This window comes from Panulirus ornatus, chromosome 43 (assembly GCF_036320965.1).
Source record: "Panulirus ornatus isolate Po-2019 chromosome 43, ASM3632096v1, whole genome shotgun sequence".
Lineage (NCBI taxonomy): Eukaryota > Metazoa > Arthropoda > Malacostraca > Decapoda > Palinuridae > Panulirus > Panulirus ornatus.
Genome location: NC_092266.1, coordinates 32,977,395 through 32,996,957, shown reverse-complemented (window position 1 = coordinate 32,996,957; position 19,563 = coordinate 32,977,395). Strand labels below are relative to the sequence as shown.

At 40.5% G+C, this 19,563-nt stretch overlaps 1 protein-coding gene across 12 annotated transcripts in view; it reads right to left on the bottom strand.

Moving 5' to 3' along the window:
- LOC139762542 (intersectin-1-like) overlaps positions 1-19,563 on the bottom strand; it is a 382,245-nt gene that overhangs the window by 202,992 nt on the left and 159,690 nt on the right. For all 12 annotated transcript variants that reach the window (XM_071687542.1, XM_071687546.1, XM_071687541.1 and 9 more), the window contains 2 exons: positions 1,507-1,650; positions 959-1,181 (listed from right to left, as the gene is read on the bottom strand). In XM_071687542.1, the coding sequence (XP_071543643.1) occupies positions 959-1,181; positions 1,507-1,650 (367 nt within the window). The remainder of the gene's footprint in view (positions 1-958; positions 1,182-1,506; positions 1,651-19,563) is intronic.

The following is a 19,563-nucleotide window of genomic DNA, read 5'->3' as shown; positions in this document are numbered from 1 at the left end:
TACATACATATATATATACACACACACAGACATATACATATATACACATGTACATAATTCATACTTGCTGCCCTTATTCATTCCCGTTGCCACCCCGCCACACGAAATAACAGCCCCCTCCCCCCGCATGTGCACGAGGTAGCACTAGGAAAAGACACCAAAGGCCACATTCATTCACACTCAGTCTCTAGCTGTCATGTATAATGCACCATAACCACAGCTCCCTTTCCACATCCAGGTCCCAAAGAACTTTCCATGGTTCACCCCAGACGCTTCACATGCCCTGGTTCAATCCATTGACATTACGTTGACCCCAGTATACCCCATCATTTCAATTCACTCTATTCCTTGCATGCCATATTACATATATATTTCACTTATTTCTTATTATACTTGATCGCCATTTCCTGCATTAGCATATGTATGTGTGTGTAAATATGTGCATATAAGTGTTCATATGAGCAGATGTGCCTTTCTTTGTCTGTTTCCTGGCACTACCCCACCAGTGTGGGAAACAGAGATCAAGTATGAAAATATACATATATTTCTTTATACATGCTCGCCATTTTTCACATGAGCAAGGCAGTGTCAAGAACAAGTTATCCACCTCTACTATCCTTACATGGCCGAAAAATCTATGTTCTACTTTCAATGTCCTCCTCCCATACACACCAACTTAGTAGCCTACCACCCTATGCAGCTCTCATTGATTCACCTAAAAGAAAATTCTCATCTGCATACATCAACTGTAGCACCTTACGATTTGATCTAACACAGTCCAGCTTTACAATATTACAACCCAACCTCACTCTCAAGGGGTGCCACATCCGTCAAAGTATCAAATAACCAATGTGACACTAAATAGCCATGGTGCACTTTCACCATTGTTTCAAACTACTCACTAATATCACCACCTACTCTCACCTATGCAATACTTCTTAAAGGATGGAACTCTTACCATTTGAAGCATCATTGGGACCTTTCATGGGTTCATCAGTAGGTGGAGTAATAGTAACTTGTGTTACTGAGGTGGGTGCACTTGGTGGGGTTTGAACATCATTTGGAGGTGCATCCTCGCGATTTGTCAGCTCCATTGAGACTGGTGTGGAACGAGAAGAACCCCCTAAAACCTTTACATAAGTGGCAGGGAACCATCCAATTTGACGTTTCTTGCCCTTAGCCTGGAAATAAAATTTCTATATGTATCTGAAAACAATCCTCCAAAAGTAAGACTATGCATTCAGTTTCCATATATCTACCAGTTTAAAACATCAATCAACGTTCAGGAACCACACTGCTAGCCAGTGGAAATTCTGTAAATATTACCCTTATATGCTACATATTCAATCGCAATGTTAACGAAAGGTAATCACTAACTGTACAGAGGCAGTAACTAAAATGAAGTGCACAGGGAAAGAGTACAGTGAACTTCTCTTTAGTCAATTCACCAAGCATATGGTTACATAATCTGTGCTTCACTTAAACTCCTTGAAAAAAAATTTGTACCTGCAGTTCTCCCTCCCACCAGCCTGATGCAGTCTTCTTGCGGATCATAACCAGCTGTCCTCGTTGTAGACTAAGCTGATTACTGCTTGTTGCATCATAAGGAGCTAGAACAGATGCTATTTCTGGCTTCTTACCTTTACTGCCCTGTAACATTAATACATCATTAACCCTCAGTGTCACACATTTAATTCTTTTACCTAAAAAAGCACTATAATGGTCAATATGTAATCAAAATATGCTAGTAAATGAACAATAAACTGGAAGCATGCACAAAATGGACAGCCAACACAATGCCCATTTGAAAGATGCAAGGAAAAATTATGATGAGGTATCAATAAAGAAATATTAAAAAATATTTATTCACAGTTCAATGTTAAGTTCCTTGATATATTTAACTAATACTTTCAAGATCTCCATAAACTTACACGAAGTTATATTTTCAGCTAAAACACACTTACCTATCAATTATGCAGTACGTCATAAAATGACTGAAATTGACCCCATTTAAGTTTACCTTTCTGCTTTAAGATGAGAAACAAAGCTCTTTACAGAAAAGACCTAAAACCTCAAATACAAATACACTTCCACTTAACATATCTAGCATGCATTTAAGAAAAAATCCGTCTTTTCCTTTTATAACCTAATACATCACAAAAATCAGGATGAATGAAGCTCACATTCTTTAAGATAACTCTTAACACAAGTTACAAATATCAAACAAAAATCATTACATGAAAATCCTAAAACCTAAAGTAAAAGTCCCTTTATCTTAGTTATATATATATATGACAAGAGTATATGTATCATAAATTGTAGGTTTTCCAGGAAGAAAAGTAATTCCTCTACCACAGGCAAAGCTGCATGAACATCTGAGGAAGCACTAGCTGTTTTCTTTTTAATTCTTACCTCCAAAATAAGGTGTATCCAGGATGATTCCACTCATTCAACTACAATAAACCACATGAGGATGGCAGGACACAATGATTACAGCAACCCACCCAGACCTTACATCATCACAAAGTAGAGATGAGGTGGTACCAAGTCATTATTCTCCCCATATCCTTGACTAACCAAAGGCATCTGTGTCTTAGACGTATTTGTGTTCTGAATAAAGAAATGGTTTCTTGAAAAGGAAAAAGGGGAAGGAAGGGAAGACAATATAAACGAATGCTCACAAGACTCTTGTGTAAAGTAGGAAAGTGATTTATCCTTTAAAACCTAAAATTCTTCCCAGTGAACAAAGCCTAATGAGTATCTGATATCAATATGAAGTATCAATATGAAAAGAAACTTAATGGGAAGAAAGCACCTACTCTTAATGATATCTGATCACATTCTTAACGATACTGTTCTGCCAGCAATAAGCTCTAACCTCTTGCTAATCTCATGTAATGAGAAGTTCCTTCAGAAAAGTCAAAGAAGAAAAAACTATCCTTGCATTGTGGACTTTAACAGACAGCCCTGGCTATAAAAAAAAAAATCAACCTCCTGATCTAATTGGAAATTTACCTTGCTTAGAAAGGCTTAAAGAAGCCTGAAGACCAAACAAAAGTTCTCTTAAGCAATTTTCTGTGTACACAAAACCTCTTTGGGTTCTGCTTTAGACTTACAGGCTTACATTCCTGAGAAGAATCTTTACTAGAATTGACTAAAATGAGTTTATTCCTGATTTAACATACTCAATTCTAGTAATAATTTTTGGTTAGATTGATTCTCATCCATAAAAGAAAACTGAGGTCAGATTAACCCTCACCCATAAAAGAAGATCCTCAAACTGAAGCTCACTCCTTTGTCTAAAAACTGCACGAATTTCACAAACTCTTCTTTCTATTCCCAAAGCTTCACAGAACAGGGCTTCCAAAAAAATATTTTCAGAGCCACTTTACCCTGGGCTTCTAACGACAGGATGGTGAGATGACCTCAACATGATCATAAGTCGAGCAGTACGCCAGGAGCCACAGAATTTTACATATTGAGGATAATGAAATCCCTAATTAAGTTCTGTAGAGGAACAATCCATGATCAAAAATTATTCTTAAGTACAGAAGTGGTAGAGGATGTGTGGATCAGGTGTTTGCTTTGAAGAATGTATGTGAGAAATACTTAGAAAAGCAAATGGATTTGTATGTAGCATTTATGGATCTGGAGAAGGCATATGAAAGAGTTGATAGAGATGCTCTGTGGAAGGTATTAAGAATATATGGTGTGGGAGGCAAGTTGTTAGAAGCAGTGAAAAGTTTTTATCGAGGATGTAAGGCATGTGTACATGTAGGAAGAGAGGAAAGTGATTGGTTCTCAGTGAATGTAGGTTTGCGGCAGGGGTGTGTGATGTCTCCAAGGTTGTTTAATTTGTTTATGGATGGGGTTGTTAGGGAGGTGAATGCAAGAGTTTTGGAAAGAGGGGCAAGTATGAAGTCTGTTGTGGATGAGAGCTTGGGAAGTGAGTCAGTTGTTGTTCGCTGATGATACAGCGCTGGTGGCTGATTCATGTGGGAAACTGCAGAAGCTGGTGACTGAGTTTGGTAAAGTGTGTGAAGAAGAAAGTTAAGAGTAAATGTGAATAAGAGCAAGGTTATTAGGTACAGCAGGGTTGAGGGTCAAGTCAATTGGGAGGTAAGTTTGAATGGAGAAAAACTGGAGGAAGTAAAGTGTTTTAGATATCTGGGAGTGGATCTGGCAGCAGATGGAACCATGGAAGCGGAAGTGAATCATAGGGTGAGGGAGGGGGCGAAAATCCTGGGAGCATTGAAGAATGTGTGGAAGTCAAGAACATTATCTCGGAAAGCAAAAATGGGTATGTTTGAAGGAATAGTGGTTCCAACAATGTTGTATGGTTGCGAGGCGTGGGCTATGGATAGAGTTGTGCACAGGAGGGTGGATGTGCTGGAAATGAGATGTTTGAGGACAATGTGTGGTGTGAGGCGGTTTGATCGAGTAAGTAATGTAAGGGTAAGAGAGATGTGTGGAAATAAAAAGAGCGTGGTTGAGAAAGCAGAAGAGGGTGTTTTGAAATGGTTTGGGCACATGGAGAGAATGAGTGAGGAAAGATTGACAAAGAGGATATATGTGTCGGAGGTGGAGGGAACGAGGAGAAGTGGGAGACCAAATTGGAGGTGGAAAGATGGAGTGAAAAAGGTTTTGAGTGATCGGGGCCTGAACATGCAGGAGGGTGAAAGGCGGGCAAGGAGGGTGAAAGGCGGGCAAGGAATAGAGTGAATTGGATTGATGTGGTATACTGGGGTTGATGTGCTGTCAGTGGATTGAATTAGGGCATGTGAAGCGTCTGGGGTAAACCATGGAAAGTTGTGTGGGGCCTGGATGTGGAAAGGGAGCTGTGGTTTCGGGCATTATTGCAAGACAGCTGGAGACTGAGTGTGAACGAATGGGGCCTTTGTCATCTTTTCCTAGCGCTACCTCGCACACATGAGGGGGAGGGGGATGGTATTCCATGTGTGGCGAGGTGGCGATGGGAATGAATAAAGGCAGGCAGTGTGAATTGTGTGCATGGGTATATATGTATGTGTCTGTGTGTGTATATATATGTGTACATTGAGATGTATGTGTGTGTAGGTTTGCATGTGTGGACGTGTGTGTATATACATGTGTATGGGGGTGGGTTGGGCCATTTCTTTCTGCTGTTTCCTTGCGCTACCTCGCAAATGCGGGAGACAGCGACAAAGCAAAATAATAATAAAAAAAAATATTCAAGGCATGAGACCTTAGACCTCTTGAGTCTGTCTTTGCCTCTCCTACTAATGATACGGGGATATGAGCTGATCTCAGCTTAAATTAGTGGTGAGTGGTCACATAAGGATTGGCAAAACAAATTAATGAATTCAAAGTGGAAGCAGTCTGGATGACTATCCCATTAATTGAGGTGTAAACCTCATGCATGACCATCAACACAGGGATATGAACTGATCTCAACTTAAATTACTGGTGAGTGATCACGTCCAGATTGGCAAAACAAATTAATGAATTCAAGGTGGAAGCAGTCTGGATGACTGTCCCATCAATTGAGGTGTAAACCTCATGCATGAACATCAACACTCAGATCAATATAAAATATCGCTCTTAAGAAATACTTAAAATAAGTCAAAGAAAACAAAAATTATAACCTAGTCCATTGAGAGGAGAGTTGGGACTTGGCCTCTTAATTTCCAAGAGAGGGTTATATGAATTATTCTATAAACAAATAAGACCTTATTACAATATTCAAAAAGGACTATTTGTTGAAATCCTTAAAACCCTTAAAATTACTGAAGGCAGCCTTCTGCTTCCCCTGAATTACTATGAAGCCGTTATGGTTATCCTGCTGTTACCGGTGCTCTGCCATGAGGGATTTTCTTAGAACTGGTAGTTTCGGACTGATTACCCGAGTACTGCTTCCACATTGTGGTATTCCTCTTAAAGGTCTCTACTTCTGCATCAACAGAGCCTTTAGTCTTAAACAAATGCCTGGGGAACCTTGAAGGAAACAGTCTTGCAATACCTTTTTTGTGATCATTCAATGTTTTTCTTAACCTGTTTATAAATCACCTTGCCTTCTCTCATGCATCTTTTAATGATCACATGAATAGAGAAGAGATTTCCATAGAGGAAAAACTGCTGAAATTCTATTGGTTCCATCTCCTTAGGAGAAGCTACATCTTCCATCCTACACAACAGTCTTAAGAACAGATGAAGCTTAAATGCTTGCACACAAGGGTTTTACAACTATTTAAGAGCATACCTTAAAATCTTTTCTACAAAGTTAAGCTAAAAGATTGCTCATAAAAGATAGAATTTCTTGTCTCTGCAAAGGACTTCAGTTGACACTTTAAGAAATTTATTCTCATCCAACTGTGGCTTGTCAGCTCCTTTGTCTGCTGAGACATCGGACACACTTTTAAAACTTAATGCTGGAGCAGTCAAGTCCAAAAGGCCTGACACTCTCTCACACAGGAGACCAAGGATAAACTAAGATTTATAAGCTGGTACCACAAGAATGGATTTAATAAGGAAGTTCTGAGGATGACTAAGGGTGACAGATGGAGTCATTCAGGACTTAATGCTGACTCTCTGATCACATGAGGACCCTGTTTCTGAAATATGAGCAGGCAAGAGATCTCCTAACGAGAATCTGGCATATCAAAAGCATGTTCTTCTCCCAAAAAGCATATTTTTTTCAGCTGATCCGAGGCATCATCAAGGCAAATAATGACTAAATGTCACATCGCATTCACTAGTTTCAAGTCAAGACTTCCTCCTAGGGGTAAGAGACTGAGGATATGAAAAACCTGGTTCCATGTAGGCTGATGTTTAATTGAAACATGTCAGAAGGCAAGCATTCTTTACTGTGAAGCAGAACCTATGAACCACTCTCATACAAAATAAAACTATATGGAGACTCAACTTTCCCCCAATTACAGCTAGTTCTCTTTTCAGGTTAAGCCCAACCCAAACCTTCCAGGCAAAGAATAAGGAAACCTGGCTAAGTACTGTCTCAAGACACAAAATTTTCATCACTTTATAACCCATATCAACAATCATACCCCAAGGTACTTTATTTCCAAGATCTTACAATCTTGTTCAAGAAACAAAAGCCTAAACTGGGATCTGTCAGGGAAAACTACTGGTCTGTTGCCATTTTTAAATATGCACTAATGCACTCCTAAAACTAGCTTTGGTTAATTAGAAGTAAACTATTCTCAATGCTAGACTTGAAAAGAACAAACTTTTCTGTCCAAAACATTACAGAAGAGGCAACCTAATGGTTAACAATTGACTATGCAAAGACAGAAATCTCTAACAACACAATGTTCCCTTAATTATGTGTTTTGGGGCAAATATGTATATATCCGAAACACATGCTGAGCAAATGACCTGGTATCACAAATCTAAGAGATGTAACATATAGTCAACAACATGTGTTTAGGGTACTTGTCATACTGTGTATAAGCTAGACACATGTCTGCTAGAATCTAGGAGCATACAATGATCCTAAGCCAAACTTCTGATCTGGAACAATTTAAGATATTCACATATTCAACATGATGCCTTCTTTCTGGAAAAACATCTATGAATAAGCAATTTAGCATCACATATCCTTCTGAATCTACTACATAGTATTCGCAAATTCTTTGAGATATGCTAATGCTAACACTTTAGAGGTGATAAGTCTGATTACAAGGGGGCAGAAATTAACCTGATAAAAATAACTGACAATAAGCCAAGCTCATAAGGCATCGTTAAGTGTGAACATAATTTTCTTACCCACCTAGAAAACCATGACCATCCCCTTCCTAGCTTGAACTGGCATATGCTAATATGCATCCTTAAAATCTAGACTTATGACATCATATTTCTATGCAGAACAGGTGCAGAAAAGGGCATGCAAAATCTTCCTAAGTCCCTTTTACACTACTTATCAAGAGGTGCTCAGCATTACAGTCCTCCTGACTCTCCAACCATCATCTAGACCTTGTCTAGTAGTTTAGGGGAAGATATTGCATCACCTTCACCACCGGTGCTTCCTGCCACCTGAGATTCCTTGTCCCTCAGGTCATACTATGGTACCACAACCACACTGAGTCCATATCGCTCCAAGAGCATTCCCTTCTCAAATCTTATGAAATTCATCAACAATTATCAGATTACCATCCCTCTGTTTGTATAAGTCTCTGTTTAATCTCCCTCTTTTACTTAGGCCCCACTGCCTATAATTGTGTGCATTTTCTATACACTTACAATCACTGGTTGCAGTAAATTCAAGAAACCATTATTCATAATCATCAATAATTACTATCGTTATCATTATCATTACTGGGTTTTTCATACACATTTGCCACATTCTGTGATAGCAAGATATCATCAAGAGACATATGATGATAAAAAATCATTAGTCATCATTATCATTATCATATCATTATCACCATTATCCATGGGGATAGGGGAGAAAGAATACTTTCCACGCATTCCTCACGTGTCATAGAAGGTGACTAAAGAGGACGGGAGCAGGGGGCTAGAAACCCTCTCTTCCTTGTATTTTAACTTTCTAAAAGTGGAAACAGAAGGAGTCACGTGGGGAGTGCTCATCCTCTTTGAAGGCTCAGATTAGGGTGTTTAAATGTGTGCAGATGTAACCAAGATGAGAAAAAAGGAGAGATAGGTAGTATGTTTGAGGAAAGGAACCTGGATGTTTTGGCTCTGAGTGAAATGAAGCTCAAGGGTAAGGGGGAAGAGTGGTTTGGGAATCTTTTGGGAGTAAAGTCAGGGGTTGCTGAGAGGACAAGAGCAAGGGAAGGAGTAGCACTACTCCTGAAACAGGAGTGGTGGGAGTATGTGATAGAGTGTAAGAAAGTAAACCCTAGACTGATATAGGTAAAACTGAAAGTGGATGGAGAGAGATGGGTGATTATTGGGGCAAATGCACCTTGGCATGAGAAGAAAGATCATGAGAGGCAAGTGTTCTGGGAGCAGCTGAGTGAGTGTTAGTAGTTTTGATGCACAAGACCTGGTTATAGTGATGGGTGATTTGAATGCAAAGGTGAGTAATGTGGCAGTTGAGGGAATAATTGGTGTACATGGGGTGTTGAGTGTTGTAAATGGAAATGGTGAAGAGCTTGTAGATTTGTGTGCTGAAAAAGGACTGGTGGTTGGGAAAACCTGGTTTAAAAAGAGAGATATACATAAGTATATGTACGTAAGTAGGAGAGATGACCAGAGAGCGTTAATGGATTATGTGTTAATTGATAGGCGTGTGAAAGAGAGACTTTTGGATGTTAATGTGCTGAGAGGTGCAACTGGAGGGATTTCTGATCATTATCTTGTGGAGGCAAAGGTGAAGATTTGTAGAGGTTTTCAGAAAAGAAGAGAGAATGTTGGGGTGAAGAGACTGGTGTGAGTGAGCGAGCTTGGGAAGGAGACTTGTGTGAGGAAGTACCAGGAGAGACTGAGTGCAGAATGGAAAAAGGTGAGAGCAAAGGACGTAAGGGGAGTGGAGGAGGAATAGGATGTATTTAAGGAAGCAGTGATGGCTTGCGCAAAAGATGCTTGCGGCATGAGAAGCGTGGGAGGTGGGTAGAATAGAAAGGGTAGTGAGTGGTTGGATGAAGAAGTAAGATTATTAGTGAAAGAGAAGAGAGAGGCATTTGGACGGGATTTGCAGGGAAATAGTGCAAAAGACTGGGAGATGTATAAAAGAAAGAGGCAGGAGGTCAAGGGAAAGATGCAAGAGGTGATAAAGAGGGCAAATGAGAGTTGGGGTGAGAGAGCATCATTAAATTTTTGGGAGATTAAAAAGATGTTTTGGAAGGAGGTAAATAAAGTGTGTAAGAACAAATGGAAACATCGGTGAATGGGGCTAATGGGGAGGTGATAACAAGTAGTGGTGATGTGAGAAGGAGATGGAGTGAGTATTTTGAATGTTTGTTGAATGTGTTAGATGATAGAGTGGCAGATATAGGGTGTTTTGGTCTAAGTATTTCTCACGTACATTCTTCAAAGCAAACACGTGATCCACACATCCACTACCACTTCTGAAACCACACTGCTCTTCCCCAACTTGATGCTCTGTACATGCCTTCACCCTCTCAATCAATACCCTCCTATATAATTCCCCAGGAATACTAAACAAACTTATGCCTCTGTAGTTTGAACACTCACCTTTATCCCCTTTGCCTTTGTACAATGGCACAATCCATGCTTTCCACCAATCCTCAGACACTTCACCATGGTCCATACATACAATGAATATCCTTACCAACCAATCAACAACACAATCACCCCCTTTTTTAATTCATTCCACTGCAATACCATCCTAACCAGCCACCTTGCTGGATTTCATCTTCTGCAAAGTTTTCACTAACTCTTCTCCCATAACCAAACCATTCTCCGACCCTCTCACTTTGCACACCACCCTGACCAAAACACCCTATATCTGCCACTCTATCATCAAACACATTCAACAAACCTTCAAAATATTCATTCCATCTCCTGCTCACTTCATCACTACCTGTTATTACTTCCCCACTTGCCCCCTTCACTGATGTTCCCATTTGCTCGTCTTATACACGTTATTTACCTCCTTCCAAAACATCTTTTTATTCTCTCTGAAATTTAATGACATTCACTCACCCCACCTCTCATTTGCCCTCTTTTTCAACCCTTACATCTTTCTCTTGACCTCCTGCCACTTTCTTTTATACATCTCCCAATCATTTGCACTCCTTCCTTGTAAGTATTGTCCAAACACCTCTCTTTTCTTTTTTACTAACAACTCTACTTCTTCAACCCTCCACTCACTACCCTTTCTAATGTGCTCAACTCCCACCTTTCACATGCCACATGCATCTTTTCCACATGACATCACTGCTCCTCTAAATACATCCCATTCCTCACCTAATCCCCTCATGTCATTTGCTCTCACCTTTTGCTGTTCTACACTCAATCTCTACTGGTGCTTCATCACACAGGTCTCCTTGCCAAACTCACTTACTCTCACCACTCTCTTCTCCCCAACATTCTCTCTTCTTTTTTGAAAACCTATACAAATCATCACATTCGCCTCCACAAGATAGTGATCTGACATCCATCCAGATGCCCCTCTCGGTACATTAACATCCAAAAGTCTCTTCTTTACATGCCTATCAATTAACATATAATCCAATAATGTCCTTTGACCATCTCTCCCACTCACACATGTATACTTATGTATATCTCTCTTTTCAAACGTGGTATTCCCAATCACCAGTCTTTTTCAGCACACAAATCTACAAGGTCTTCACTTCCATCTACAACAATGAATACCCCATGTACATCAATTATACCCTCAAATGCCACATAGCTCGCTTCCGCATTTAAATCACCCATCACCAAAACCAGGTCTTGTGCATCAAAGCTACTGAAACATTCACTCAGCTGCCCCCAAAACACTTGCTTCTCATTAATATCATTATTATCATCATCATTATCATTATCATTATTATTATTATCATCTCTGTTTACCAAATCATTTTCCCTAACCCTCTCACTTTGCACACCACCTCGACCAAAACACCCTATATCTGCCACTCTAACATCAAACACATTCAACAAACCTTCAAAATACTCACTCCATCTCCTTCTCACATCACCACTACTTGTTATCACCTCCCCATTTGCGCCCTTCACTGAAGTTCCCATTTGCTCCCTTGTCTTACCCTTTTTATTTACCTCCTTCCAGAACATCTTTTTATTCTCCCTAAAATTTAATGATACTCTCTCACCCCAACTCTCATTTGCCCTTTTTTTCACCTCTTGCACCTTTCTCTTGACCTCCTGTCTCTTTCTTTTATACATCTCCCGCTCAATTGCATTTTTTCCCTGCAAAAATCGTCCAAATGCCTCTCTCTTCTCTTTCACTAATAATCTTACTTCTTCATCCCACCACTCACTACCCTTTCTAATCAACCCACCTCCCACTCTTCTCATGCCACAAGCATCTTTTGCGCAATCCATCACTGATTCCCTAAATACATCCCATTCCTCCCCCACTTCCCTTACTTCCATTGTTCTCACCTTTTTCCATTCTGTACTCAGTCTTTCCTGGTTCTTCCTCACACAAGTCTCCTTCCCAAGCTCACTTACTCTCACCACGCTCTTCACCCCAACATTCACTCTTCTTTTCTGAAAACCCATACAAATCTTCACCTTAGCCTCCACAAGATAATGATCAGACATACCTCCAGTTGCACCTCTCAGCACATTAAAATCCAAAAGTCTCTCTTTCGTGTGCCTGTCAATTAACATGTAATCCAATAACACTCTCTGGCCATCTCTCCTACTTACATACGTATACTTATGTATATCTCGCTTTTTAAACCAGGTATTCCCAATCACCAGTCCTTTTTCAGCACATAAATCTACGAGCTCTTCACCATTTCCATTTACAACACTGAACACCCCATGTATACCAATTATTCCCTAAACTGCCACATTACTCACCTTTGCATTCAAATCACCCATCACTATAACCCGGTCTCGTGCATCAAAACCACTAACACACTCATTCAGCTGCTCCCAAAACACTTGCCTCTCATGATCTTTCTTCTCATGCCCAGGTGCATATGCACCAATAATCACCCATCTCTCTCCATCAACTTTCAGTTTTACCCATATTAATCGAGAATTTACTTTCTTACATTCTATCACATACTCCCACAACTCCTGTTTCAGGAGTACTGCTACTCCTTCCCTTGCTCTTGTCCTCTCACTAACCCCTGACTTTACTCCCAAGACATTCCCAAACCACTCTTCCCCTTTACCCTTGAGCTTCGTTTCACTCAGAGCCAAAACATCCAGGTTCCTTTCCTCAAACATACTACCTATCTCTCCTTTTTTCACATCTTGGTTACATCCACACACATTTAGACACCCCAGTCTGAGCCTTCGAGGAGGATGATGAGCACTCCCAGTGTGACTCCTTCTTCTGTTTCCCATTTTAAAAAGTTAAAAAAATACAAGGAGGGGAGGATTTCTGGATCAGGTGTATGCTTTGAAGAATGTATGTGAGAAATACTTAGAAAAGCAAACGGATTTGTATGTAGCATTTATGGATCTGGAGAAGGCATATGATAGAGTTGATAGAGATGCTCTGTGGAAGGTATTAAGAATATATGGTGTGGGAGGAAAGTTGTTAGAAGCAGTGAAAAGTTTTTATCGAGGATGTAAGGCATGTGTACGTGTAGGAAGAGAGGAAAGTGATTGGTTCTCAGTGAATGTAGGTTTGCGGCAGGGGTGTGTGATGTCTCCATGGTTGTTTAATTTGTTTATGGATGGGGTTGTTAGGGAGGTGAATGCAAGAGTTTTGGAAAGAGGGGCAAGTATGAAGTCTGTTGTGGATGAGAGAGCTTGGGAAGTGAGTCAGTTGTTGTTCGCTGATGATACAGCGCTGGTGGCTGATTCATGTGAGAAACTGCAGAAGCTGGTGACTTAGTTTGGTAAAGTGTGTGAAAGAAGAAAGTTAAGAGTAAATGTGAATAAGAGCAAGGTTATTAGGTACAGTAGGGTTGAGGGTCAAGTCAATTGGGAGGTAAGTTTGAATGGAGAAATACTGGAGGAAGTAAAGTGTTTTAGATATCTGGGAGTGGATCTGGCAGCGGATGGAACCATGGAAGCGGAAGTGGATCATAGGGTGGGGGAGGGGGCGAAAATCCTGGGAGCCTTGAAGAATGTGTGGAAGTCGAGAACATTATCTTGGAAAGCAAAAATGGGTATGTTTGAAGGAATAGTGGTTCCAACAATGTTGTATGGTTGCGAGGCGTGGGCTATGGATAGAGTTGTGCGCAGGAGGATGGATGTGCTGGAAATGAGATGTTTGAGGACAATGTGTGGTGTGAGGTGGTTTGATTGAGTAAGTAACGTATGGGTAAGAGAGATGTGTGGAAATAAAAAGAGCGTGGTTGAGAGAGCAGAAGAGGGTGTTTTGAAATGGTTTGGGCACATGGAGGGAATGAGTGAGGAAAGATTGACCAAGAGGATATATGTGTCGGAGGTGGAGGGAACGAGGAGAAGTGGGAGACCAAATTGGAGGTGGAAAGATGGAGTGAAAAAGATTTTGTGTGATCGGGGCCTGAACATGCAGGAGGGTGAAAGGAGGGCAAGGAATAGAGTGAATTGGATCGATGTGGTATACCGAGGTTGACGTGCTGTCAGTGGATTGAATCAGGGCATGTGAAGCGTCTGGGGTAAACCATGGAAAGCTGTGTAGGTATGTATACTTGCGTGTGTGGATGTATGTATATACATGTGTATGGGGGTGGGTTGGGCCATTTCTTTCGTCTGTTTCCTTGCGCTACCTCGCAAACACGGGAGACAGCGGCAAAAAAAAAAAAAAAAATTATCATCATTATTACTGGGAAAGAGCAGTGTGGTTTCAGAAGTGGTAGAGGATGTGTGGATCAGGTGTTTTGCTTTGAAGAATGTATGTGAGAAATACTTAGAAAAGCAAATGGATTTGTATGTAGCATTTATGGATCTGGAGAAGGAATATGATAGAGTTGATAAAGATGCTCTATGGAAGGTAATTAAGAATATATGGTGTGGGAGGCAAGGTGTTAGAAGCAGTGAAAAGTTTTTATTGAGGATGTAAGGCATGTGTACGTGTAGGAAGAGAGGAAAGTGATTGGTTCTCAGTGAATGTTGGTTTGCGGCAAGGGTGTGTGATGTCTCCATGGTTGTTTAATTTGTTTATGGATAGGGTTATTAGGGAGGTGAATGCAAGAGTTTTGGAAAGAGGGGCAAGTATGCAGTCTGTTGTGGATGAGAGAGCTTGGGAAGTGACTCAGTTGTTGTTCACTGATGATACAGCGCTGGTGGCTGATTCGGGTGAGAAATTGCAGAAGCTGGTGACTGAGTTTGGTAAAGTGTGTGAAAGAAGAAAGCTAAGAGTAAATATGAATATGAGCAAGGTTATCAGGTACAGTAGGGTTGAGGGACAAGTTAACTGGGAGGTAAGTTTGAATGGAGAAAAACTGGAGGAAGTGAAGTGTTTTAGATATCTGGGAGTGGACTTGGCAGTGGATGGAACCATGGAAGCAGAAGTGAATCATAGGGTGGATGTGGGGACAAAAGTTCTGGGAGCATTGAAAAATGTGTGGAAGTCAAGAACGTTATCTTGGAAAGCAAAAATGGGTATGTTTGAAGGAATAATGGTTCCAACAATGTTATATGATTGCAAGGCATGAGCTATAGATAGAGTTGTGTGGAGGAGGGTGGATGTGCTGGAAATGTGATGTTTGAGGACAATATGTGGTGTAAGATGGTTTGATCAAGTAAGTAATGAAAGGGTAAGAGAGATGTGTGGTAATAAAAAGAGTGTGGTTGAGAGAGCAAAAGAGGGTGTTTTGAAATGGTTTGGTCACATGGAGAGAATGAGTGAGGAAAGATTGACCAAGAGGATATATGTGTCAGAGGTGGAGGGAACAAGGAGAAGTGGGAGACCAAATTGGAGGTGGAAGATGGAGTGAAAAAGATTTTGAGTGATTGGGGCCTGAACATGCAGGAGGGTGACAGGCGTGCAAGGAATAGAATGAATTGGAACGATGTGGTATACTGGGGTCGACGTGCTGTCAATGGATTGAATCAGGGCATGTGAAGCATCTGGGGTAAACCATGGAAAGTCTTGTGGGGCCTGGATGTGGAAAGGGAGCTGTGGTTTCGGTGCATTATACATGACAGCTAGAGACTGTGTGAACGAATGGGGCCTTTGTTGTCTTTTCCTAGCACTACCTCGAGCACATGTGGGGGGAGGGGGCTGTCATTTCATGTGTGGTGGGGTGGCGATGGGAATGAATAAAGGCAGACAGTATGAATTATGTACAGGTGTATATATGTATATGTCTGAGTGTGTATATATATATGTATGCATTGAGATGTATAGGTATGTATGTGTGCGTGTGTGGGCGTGTATGTATATACATGTGTATGTGGGTGGGTTGGGCCTTTCTTTCGTCTGTTTCCTTGTGCTACCTCGCTAACGCGGGAGACAGCGACAAAGTATAATAAAGAAATAATAAATATAATATATAATTATTATTTATATTATATTTTGCTTTGTCACTGTCTCCTGCGTTTGCGAGGTAGCGCAAGGAAACAGACGAAAGAAATGGCCCAATCCATCCCCATACACATGTATATACATACACATCCCCACACGCAAATATACATACCCATACATCTCAATGTACACATATATACACACACAGACATATACATATATACACATGCACACAATTTACACTGTCTGCTTTTATTCATTCCCATCGCCACCTCGCCACACATGGAATAACATCCCCCTTCCCCCTCATGTGTGCGAGGTAGCGCTAGGAAAAGACAACAAACGCCCCATTCGTTCACACTCAGTCTCTAGCTGTCATGCAATAATGCCCGAAACCACAGATCCCTTTCCACATCCAGGCCCCACACAACTTTCCATGGTTTACCCCAGATGCTTCACATGCCCTGATTCAATCCATTGACAGCACGTCGACCCCAGTATACCACATCAATCCAATTCACTCTATTCCTTGCCTGCCTTTCACCCTCCTGCATGTTCAGGCCCTGATCACTCAAAATCTTTTTCACTCCATCTTTCCACCTCCTATTTGGTCTCCCACTTCTCCTCGTTCCCTCCACCTCCGACACATATATCCTCTTGGTCAATCTTTCCTCACTCATTCTCTCCATGTGCCCAAACCATTTCAAAACACCCTCTTCTGCTCTCTCAGCCATGCTCTTCTTATTTCCACACATCTCTCTTACCCTTATATTACTTACTCGATCAAACCACCTCACACCACATATTGTCCTCAAACATCTCATTTCCAGCACATCCACCCTCCTGTGCACAACTCTACCCATTATTATTATTATTATTATCATTATCTTTATCATCATCATTATCATTATTATTATCATTATTATCATTATCATCATTATTATCATTATCATTATTATCATTATAATTATCATTGCTATTATCATTACATTATTTTCATTATCAATACTTTTGCACCTGTGGTCATTCTAAACTTTCATTGTTACATTTGCTTTCCTTTAATCAAATGATCCAGAACCATTCAAGAAAAAGATATAAAAAACATAAGAAAAATAATGAGAGTATAGACACTGCCATATCATGGCACCTAATGCTAGTCATAGTCTCCAAGTATACTTGTACTCAAGATAAAACAAACAACAGCAAAGCTTCTGTTTTCTACAATGCTTGGTGAAATCAGCACTTCAGATAAAAGAAATTACTTGAGTTCTATATTTAATATATCAAATAAGTCAGAAACTGCCCATTCCTTGCTGCATGCTGGGATTGTCAGCTGCAAAACCTTGCAAAAAGAGAAATCACACATAGCACTGGCATATTCCTTCCCCTCATTGATTTCATGTTAAGTAGCTTCTGACATTGAATAAACTTATCTAACCATTCTTTTTTTGCTTGAAATGGGTCTGGCTCAGCTACACTGTCTTTTTTACAAAGATGTTTAAAGATCTTTGTAGCTTTAGACCTGAGGCTTACTGATGCTGCAATTCTTCTTCATCTCATGCTCTATGTATAATGACAGCATCTTCTCCATAAGTAAATTTCTAACCCTTGTGATTATCTTGGGAGACAGTGGAGAAGTAGGTTACAGCACTTCAAGCTTTCCTTGCATTCATCTTTATGTTGTGGATCAGAGATTCACCAAGGATGTAAGCACATCCAAGCACTGATGCTCCCTCATCAGCATCAGTGTGTTATTTCTCAGATTTCTAAAGTAAGAGAGGTTCCCTTCAGTTTGACTGCAGCTTCTCGGGTAGAAGATGTTGCTTGATGTTTGGATGCCATATCAACAAAAAACCCAGCGAGTTAGGGGAAAATCATACTAGCAGGCATACCCAAATCACACAAGTAGCGCAGATCTGCACACAATGGTGATAACTGCAAGACTGATCCGCCAGCAATATCATGGCGTGCTCCAATCAGGACCCATGCTTACTCCATCCACCATTTCTAGCTTCAAGTTCTAAGGTCAGAGACATTTTCTTCCGTTCAACTGCTGAGTGTGGAGTAGAAGATTCAGATGGATGTTTGGGTTCCATATTTACAAACACAAACACAACAGGTTGTAGGAAAGTCACGTTACCAGATATACCCAAATTGTACAAGTAGCACAGATCCACATACAATGGTGGTACCTGCGAGACTGACCTGCTGACGAGCACTTGGTGCACTCAACTCAGATCCCACATTCACTTCATCTGTCAACCCTCACAAAAATTTTGGCAGACTTTCTACTGCATACACATCTTAACATATTTTACCCTTTTGTAAATATTTCACACAGAGGAAATACTAATATGTGGAAGCAAATAAGCACTACTAAATGCCTCGATCTTCTGCTGCTTGGTGGTGATGTAAATAGTTGTCCTGCAACGGTGAAGTCCTTCATAAGTGACACCTTGGACTTGCCCTCAGTCACCCTTCTACATAATTCCATTTTCTTTTTGAGCCTTAAGAATTTTCTCTTGTGCTTCATGCTAGATGATGGCTTTGAGGAGCTGTCAGATAATTGCTGATGATGCTTGAAAGGGGCCACTGTCCACAGTAGAAATCAAGGGTACAGAAAATACACAAATGTACATGACCTGCAAAGAACACCATGCCAGAGAGCCACAAAACACCAGGAGGTGAGAGCACAAATCATTGCAGCACAGTGTGAACATATGAAATATTTCTAAGTATATCTTTAATTTTCTTTAAATACTGGAAGGTTGCCAACTGGAAGTGAAAAAACATACACTGAACATTTTGTTATCTCGTTTTATGGATAACAGAACTTTTACTGTACTTTTTTTCCAGTAGCTCACATCATAGAGATAAAAACAAGCAATAACTGTGGGAATTTCAGATGATAGGTGTCAAGAATATGAAAAAATGTAGAAACTGATATGAATTTCCTCAGGTGTTTGAAGACCTGACACTTAAATGTGGAAAGATTATAGAAAGAAGAAAGAAAATTCCACATCCTTGCTGTTCACAGAGAAAAGAAGGTATTATAGCATATGATAAATCTATGGAAAACCCACTGATACAATACAATGATACCAAGCTGTAATCTCTGAATGACAAAAAATGAAAGAAAAATGTCAAGCAATGACTAAGTCCTCACTGCACTAATAGTGGAAATAGCAAGGATGATGCTTAACAACACTTTACATCTATGTCATGATGTCAATGGCCTGTGTGGATTGCTATATGGTTGCTCAGTTCTGTGGACAAGCATGAGCCTGAGAGAGAGAGAGAGAGAGAGAGAGAGAGAGAGAGAGAGAGAGAGAGAGAGAGAGAGAGAGAGAGAGAGAGAGAGAGAGAGAGAGAGAGGCAGAGAGAGAGAGGCAGAGAGAGAGAGAGAGAGAGAGAGAGAGAGAGAGAGAGAGAGAGAGAGAGAGAGAGAGAGAGAGAGAGAGAGAGAGAGACAGAGAGACACAGAGAGAGAGAGACACACACACACACACAGAGAATCCTCATATATGCTTCAAACCCCC